The sequence below is a fragment of the Triticum aestivum genome, chromosome 6B (assembly GCF_018294505.1).
Source record: "Triticum aestivum cultivar Chinese Spring chromosome 6B, IWGSC CS RefSeq v2.1, whole genome shotgun sequence".
NCBI lineage: Eukaryota > Viridiplantae > Streptophyta > Magnoliopsida > Poales > Poaceae > Triticum > Triticum aestivum.
In genome coordinates, this window is record NC_057810.1 from 206,095,116 (window position 1) to 206,102,623 (window position 7,508).

General features: G+C 44.3%; 1 protein-coding gene across 3 annotated transcripts; it reads right to left on the reverse strand.

The window, feature by feature from the left end:
- Window positions 1-2,903: 2,903 nt before the first annotated feature.
- On the reverse strand, window positions 2,904-4,601 carry LOC123133967 (uncharacterized). Of its 3 annotated transcripts, XR_006465449.1 has the most exons (4): window positions 4,295-4,601; window positions 3,993-4,058; window positions 3,133-3,392; window positions 2,904-3,001 (listed from the first exon to the last, which is right to left on the reverse strand). XR_006465449.1 is itself a non-coding variant. In XM_044553339.1 (3 exons), the coding sequence occupies exons 1-3, from the start codon at window positions 4,573-4,575 to the stop codon at window positions 3,226-3,228; spliced, it is 381 nt and encodes a 126-aa protein (XP_044409274.1). In that variant the 5' UTR covers window positions 4,576-4,601; the 3' UTR covers window positions 2,904-3,225. The 3 variants fall into 3 exon arrangements, 2 of the variants coding, with proteins under 2 accessions (XP_044409274.1, XP_044409273.1); XM_044553339.1 differs by having other exon boundaries at window positions 2,904-3,259; XM_044553338.1 differs by having other exon boundaries at window positions 2,904-3,392.
- Window positions 4,602-7,508: the final 2,907 nt, after the last annotated feature.

Sequence of the window (7,508 nt, forward strand, 5' to 3'; positions counted from 1 at the left end):
ACTAATGGTCGAGCTCACATGCGCGCGCTCCCCTGACCATCTGTCTTGCTCCCAACACACAAAGGAACTTCCATGAGCTCACACTCGCAGTTTTCCGCCCCTGTCTTGTTCCTCGCCTGCGGAGTCGAGCGACTCGACCTCGCTGTCTGCTACCCATGGTACACCGGGCGAAGGCTTATAAATAGAGCACTCTGGGATCATCAATGCCTCGCACTCCAAATCACTATCTACACCCCAGCTCCTCCCCTATTGGTCATAGTGCTCAGAATCGTCCTTGGAGCTCTGCCTCGGTGTCACCCTAAATTCTCTCTCTTTCGACCCTCTCCTCTCAGTCGCTCTCGTCTCTGAGCCTCCATTGACCCCCCCCCCCCTATAACTTCTGAGCGCGCCAATTTCAGGTTTGGGTGACCCAAACAAGCGCATGATCTTGCCTCCTAAGCTCCACCGCCCTACCTCATTGCTTGCTTGGCCCCGGTGCTCTCCAGAGAGAGCATCAACATCCCATGAACATACGAGAGTCTTATGAATAGGATGGTGCCATCCGCTCGCATTGTCGTGCCCAAGATTGTTGTAGGTGAGCTCATCGTCCTCCATGCCCCGAGGTAGGAGATGACAGGTGGAACCCTCTCCTGTCATCCTCCCCCCTCTCTCAAATTGATTGCTGGCCCCCACCTATCAGGTTTAAACGTCGACGCATGCATGTCGGTTTGGTATGATAAGTGAAGATGTATTATATGAATATATCTTTGATGTCACCCTCTTAGCATCATATTGTGCTATTGGGCCGAGCCAATGAGCATTTTTTATTAAAACTCGCGCAGTGCGCTGTTCCATTAATTGGGCTGGTCTGTGTGGCCCAAATGAACAGTAGCATTTCTCGACCGTGGCCATGAGGGCGTCATGCTGTACTAGAAGCCCTCGGACCCTGACTCCTTTGAGTACGACTCTTCTGACTACGACCATGTAGAGCTTGTCTCCGACTCTAGTTAGTAGGCATGTTATATATAGTCATACTATGTTAGTACCTTACTGGACATGTTACGTGATACTAGTCATACTAGGTTACTACTTCCTTGAACACGTAATATGCTACTAGTCATACTATGTTGTTACTACATTGCTGAACATGTTATATGCTATTATTATTATTATATCAAAGTCTTTAACTTAAGAATAGTGTCAAACTTCAATATTATATAATATTACTATTGACGTTCAACTAAAAAATGATGTCATGACAACATTTTTGGCTATTTTTTCTTGTCGTCTCAAAATGCACTGGTATGTCTGTTACCGGTGGAATGGGGAAAGCATGCCACCAGTAACATTTACCAGTTGCACCATATTAATGGTGTGGTGGTAACAAGCCACCAATGTAGTTTTTGGCACACCACTACTAGCCATTCGTGCACTAGTGTGGGGTTCACGGGCTGTGTCCATAGGGTCCAGGGAATTCTTCTCTATAGACCCAGTGCGCCCGGGGTCTGTGACACTCGTGCACGTGGGGTCTAGGGTTTAGCTCTCGGGTGACCCCATGCGCACGGCCCCAAGGTGGTAACAATCACTTTGGAGGAGGGTAGTATTTAAACCCACCCTTCTTCCACCCCCAACCCTAATTACCAGGTTTGAGTTGCTTCTCAATTATTACACCTCAAAAGCTCAATTACTCTCGGTCCCACCACCCAGATTTCACCAAACTTTGGGGATTGGAAGAGAATCACCCAGTCTACACTTCCATCAAACCAATTAGTAATCCCCTCAACTGTTCATCAGCAAACTTGTTACTCTTTGAGGTTTGGGGCTCCTAGGTAGTAGGAGTCAAGGCCTAGAAGCTTCCCCGCGTGTGGTGTGCTCTGAGAAGTTTGTAAAGATCTAGTGGTCGCCTTTGAGATTAACCACAATTCATTTGGGGTTCATCTGTTGGGGATGACTAAAAGGGGGGTTATGGTGAGCCACTTGGTGACATTCTAGAGCTTTGGCCTTGGGACTTCTCCATTGGAGGTTAGCACTCTCTAAAGAGTGTGAGCTTTGGGATACATCCGCGTCTCCTACTTGTGTGGTTTATCTTTTATCGTTCATTTACTTGCTTTGTACGTTTGTTGGCTTGCTAATTATCTTGTTTCTTTGCTTAACTTGTTTCTAGCTTGCTTTTCATGTAGGTTGTTCCCACCATAGATTGCATATATATATCTAGAGAACTTACTTTTCTTTTTGGACAAGAGAGAGAACTTACTTTATCCTGATTATCACTAAAACTGGTAACTAAGCTGAAATTTATAGTCTCCTATTCTCTCTCTCTCTCTCTCTCTCCCTCTAGTCGACCTCTTCGATCCTTCCATATGTACGGATCTTTACATGGATTCAAGGGTTTAAACAGAGGTGTAGTTGCCAGATGGACAAATGGGGGTGGCCGGCTCTTGTCTGCGGACGCGTCCGTGGATGTATAGAGGGCCAAATTAGCCCAGTCTGCGGACGCGTCCGTGGATGTATATGAAGTTCACAAAAATCACGAAAAAATACACGAGTACGCAAGGATGTAGTCTATATCTGAATACAGTTTCATGATGAAAGGCATTCAAACATGAGTTAGACAAAAGGAGAAAAAAAACATGAACTTTAGTATAATCACTTCGTCATAAATATTCATGCTTGTGCTAAAATTCTTGATTTTTTCTTGTGTTAGCTCACATCGTAACATATTTCATCATATATAGTTTACTAGATCATTGAAGGCGCGCGTTGCCGCGCCCATCCAATTTTACAATATATTGATAGGAATTGATGAAAAAATAAAATTTCTATGAAGTGTCTCCTCAAAGTAGTGCATGTTGCCGCGCCTGTCTCATTTTACGGTAAAATGCAATTTGCATACAAAATTTTCTGAAGACAAAAAAATGCAGTCATGAAAAAGATAACGAGATTCTTAATTAAGTAAGAAAGGGTAATATGTGATCTGTAGCTATGATGTAGCGAACTTCTTCTTCATCGCGCTGATGTCCACCTGAAGTCCAGAGTCTCACACGCATTAGAAATTTTGAGCCGTGTCAGCATCAGCCAGATGTTCGATTGAGTACAAAATTTGTTCCAGTCGGAGTTTGAACGATTAAGAATTTAAGATTTTAAACATCACACCTTGGTTCCGCTCTGCATAAGGTTCTGCAGCACCTTGAGCCGCTCATTTTGTTCATTTCTCTATGTTTCTCACGACAAGACAAATACTTCAGATTAGTATTCAGACTTCATCAGCACAACCGCAGACCTGGAGGTCAGGAAAGTGCACATGAACTGGTTGCTAGGGAAGAGACAGGAGCGGACGTGCATCGAGGAGAAACATCAGGTTTCCAAATGCATTTGGAAAGATGTGCATGTTTGCATTTGGATAGTCCATGATGCTGCACAACCAGTTTATTAAAAGGCAGCTTAGTAGTCTGAAAGAAACATTCTTAACAAAAAGCATGAAGAAACGGTGAACTTATATTGACCAACAGAAAGTAATCACTAAATAACTTGTAAGCCAACTACTCATGTGATACAAGTCATACAGAAATATTTAGTGCATCCAAATTCAAACTCATACTGAAATGGAGACGCGTCATATTTGTAACTTGTCTTTCTGAAAACTGATGCATAGTGAAGTCACATACTGTAGTGATGCAATTTTGTAGACAGCATTCAGAAAAACAGAATCGAGTCCAATAGTTCACATATCTGAACATCTATGAACCAAGAGAAACACACCTAAATTATAGGATTGGTACTGACCTGACTTTCACCAATAATTCAGAGTATGAAAAAACAACACATCTCACGCACAACTAATTCTAACTACGTTGGAGAGGATGAAAAATTCGACTCCCAAACACATATTTTATATTCCTCGTTGAGTTCAGGGCATGTAGGCAAGTACTGACATATGATTTTACCGATAGAAATTAATAAGAATCAAATTAACACTCAGCCCACAAATCATCAACTTGAAAGCAGTGCTTCACCTTGCAATCAAGCAGAACCAGCAAAGAGCAAACCCACCGTAAGCAAGTTCCAACGAGCTTAAAAACCTGCTTTCATTTGGGAGCAAAAAGAACAGTCTAAGTAAGAAAATGGATATGCATAAGTTTGGGGGAAAGGAGAGGGAACTATGTCAGACAGGCGACGGGGAAGACGAGTAGAATTAGTTGGAGCTCGTTGAGAAGATTTTGCAGGAGTGAGGAGGGGAATGGACAAACAACAGCAGAACGGATTATATGGACGTACGTACAGTAAAGACAGAGTATGAATCGACGATGTAACTGACCTGCAACCATTACCAGTAATGGCATGTAGAAACTGCGATTTAATTACGGAATCGCCGACAAACGAACTCGAATCGACAGCAGATGATTCCATGCTCGTGCCACCGCCTCGCCCTCGTCCCCACCTTTCTTCACCCGCATTGTCCGCCTCCGTTGATCCCCTTGCGCACCTCGCATCCAATCGCGCGCTGGAGCGCATCAGCTGGACCCAGATCCTCTGGTCGATCCCAACGCGCGCATCGATGCTTCCCGCACTTCCGGTCGATCCAATCGAGCGACCCATCGGGACTGGATGGGCGTGGTCGCTCCCCCCTTCAGCTTCAGCGACGCGAAACACTGGACCTCTTTAGCGAAGCCTGGAATGGGCCGACTGACGGCCCAGTTAACCATAGGGCTCCGTTTAGGCCTCTGGAGCAGCAGCCCATAGGACAGATGGCCCACTATTTACCAGACACGGGATAGATTGCTTAACCCAGAGATCTGACAGCCAGAAACGGCCAGATCGCGAAAACGAACGGCGAAAAACTCAAATCGTTGTGAGGGCTCAGTTTAGGCTCAGTTTTACTGTCCTTAATAATATGCTAGTTCAACTAAATGATGTTTGCCACCCCCACAAAAAAATGATGTTTGCCACATAGAGAGCACATCCATCCCACGGGCAACCTCGTGCATGTATGGTCTGCACGCGTAGCAATACCAATTAGAAACACAATATTGATTTCCAAAAAATAATATATATTTTTGTGAGATGATTCGCAAAAAAATATATTAACTAAATGATTCTAAATATTTTTTGTTATTCATACAAAATGATTTATCCTTTAGACATTTTGTTAATGGGAATCAATATTGTGAATACATATATCCTTCCTTGGTTAGTGTGTACACATATATGCACTTTTTTCTTTCGGGAGTACACCATGTGAATGAAGAATCATCGTAGACACACAGAAACTCCCCATGCACGGACGCTTTGAAATCTAGCACCTCTTCGTTATTACCTATACTAAATATTGATCGTTGACACTGCAGGTATCTTAGCTAGCTCTTTCCATTGACTTTGGGAAAGAAGAGAGAAAGGAGTGTGGTCGCAGGAGGAAATACTCCGGCGGATCAGGGAAACATATTGCTGGACTACTTTTTCTCCGTTGAAAGGCTACTTTTCTGCACCTCAAATTTTACTGTTCAAAGTGAGTCGAATAAGTTCCCCGCAAAAAAAAAAGTGAGTCGAATAAGTTATCCGATATGTTCTGTTCAATCGCAGTGTCAACTATCTTTGCGCAGTTGGCACCTATTTGCACATAAATAATTGTTTTGGGCGTTACCTAATGCATGTTTTTTTCTCTCTCTCTTTCAATTGACTTCTTCAATCAACGAAATCCACGCCATCTACTTCCGTCTTGAAAATGAAGAACAATAATCAACGCCAACTCTGCCTAGCTTAACTCCGCGGTTTGCACAGGTGGAAAATGCAAGATAAATTGGGAGCAAGTGTGCAAGTCCAAGATGCATGGAGGCCTGGGAATCTTAAATCTCGACAAGTTTGCCATTGCTCTTCGCCTTCGTTGGTTGTGGGCCGAGTGGCTTCACCCAGACAAGCCATGGGTTGGCTTGGGAACCCCATGTGATGACAATGACAGAAATATCTTTGCTGCGGCTACCACGGTCCAAGTTGGGGATGGCATGCGTGCCAAGTTCTGGGAGTCTCCTTGGCTTGATGGGATTAGACCCAAAGACCTGGCTCCTAAAATCTTTGACTTGTCGAAGAAGAAGAACTGCTCGGTCCGAATGGTTCTGCATGAGAACTTCTGGATTTCCCAGGTGGACATTCTTCAAGGCATCACCGTCGAACACCTTGTTGAGTTTGTCACCCTTTGGGAGAGGGTCTCCCACGTCAACCTCGACGTCGACACACCCGACAACATAACATGGAAGTTCACTACTGACGGTCTCTACTCAGCGGCGTCGGCCTACAAGGCGCAATTCTTGGGCCATACTGACACAACCATGATCCCGACCGTTTGGAAGATTTGGGCTCCTCCTAAATGTAAGTTCTTCGCATGGCTGGCAATCAACAATAGGATTTGGACGGCGGATAGGCTTCAACGTCGTGGGTGGCCAAACTGTAATCTTTGTCCACTATGCAAACAAGTCCAGGAGTCGGCGGCCCACCTACTATTCCAATGCCGATACACTATTAGAGTTTGGCGCATGGTCAAAGATTGGCTTGGTCTCCAGGATGTGCATCCTTCTAATTGGAGTGACGCGACTTCCGTCAAAGAGTGATGGAGCCACAATGCTAACAGGAAGACCCAATCGCGAAAGCCACTTGCTTCCTTGATGCTTCTCATCTGTTGGGAATTGTGAAAAGAGAGAAATGCACGGATCTTCCGTAACGAGGCCGTTCCAGTGGGTGTCATTGTCACTAGGATTAAGGAGGAAACCTCGCTTTGGAGTATTGCGGGGGCGAAGCACTTGAGTAATGTAATGCCGCGAGAGTGATTATTGTAATTCGGCCATGGGCCTTAAACCTCTAAAACTTCTCTCTTAATCAATGAAAATGGCAAATCTTTTGCCTTGTTTCAAAAAAAAAAAAAAAACTCCGCGGTTTGTCATAGACTTGTGAAAACTTTGCTTGGATATGATGACTGACAATATATGTATATGAGTACTATATAGTCGGGAAACATATCGACGTCACGCGATGTGTCACAGACTGGTGAAAACTTGCTTGGACTAACTAAATGGACACATTCTTCTGCAAAGTTCTAATACTGCGTTCCAGCGGACAGAAGCGTCGCCATTGCGTACGTACCACGGATTTCTGCCTTCCATGAACCCAACCAGCGACGGTGTCAGCTAATGAATTGGTCACCCTGTGGCCCAGGGATACGCTACGTACTTCCATTCGTGTGTTGAGCGGCGTGCGAGTGAGGGCGCAAAAGCAAGTTGATCAAAAAAGAAAAGAAAAATATGTGTATCATATAGTATCTAGTGTATGATACCAGCGGCGGTGCCAGGATCAGAAGTCTGTGATGTCATTTCAAATCTGTGATGTCAGAAACATGTGTTTTCATCAATTTTATAGAAAAAAGTACATGATTTCTACTTGTGTACAAAGGATTTGTCAAAAACCCGTGTGGTCAATTGACCACACTCCTCTCAACGAGGCTTCGCCACTGTATGCTACCATCTTCATAGTGCATACAATAGCGA

Excerpts from the sequence above, each read along its gene's own strand:
- LOC123133967 (XM_044553338.1), bottom strand. The coding sequence starts at position 4,575 with ATGGGTCGCTCGATTGGATCGACCGGAAGTGCGGGAAGCATCGATGCG. Across the intron at positions 4,059-4,294 it reads ATTACTGGTAATGGTTGCAG|GTTTTTAAGCTCGTTGGAAC; the intron begins GTCAGTTACATC and ends AAATGAAAGCAG. Across the intron at positions 3,393-3,992 it reads TGGTTCTGCTTGATTGCAAG|CATCATGGACTATCCAAATG; the intron begins GTGAAGCACTGC and ends CTGGTTGTGCAG.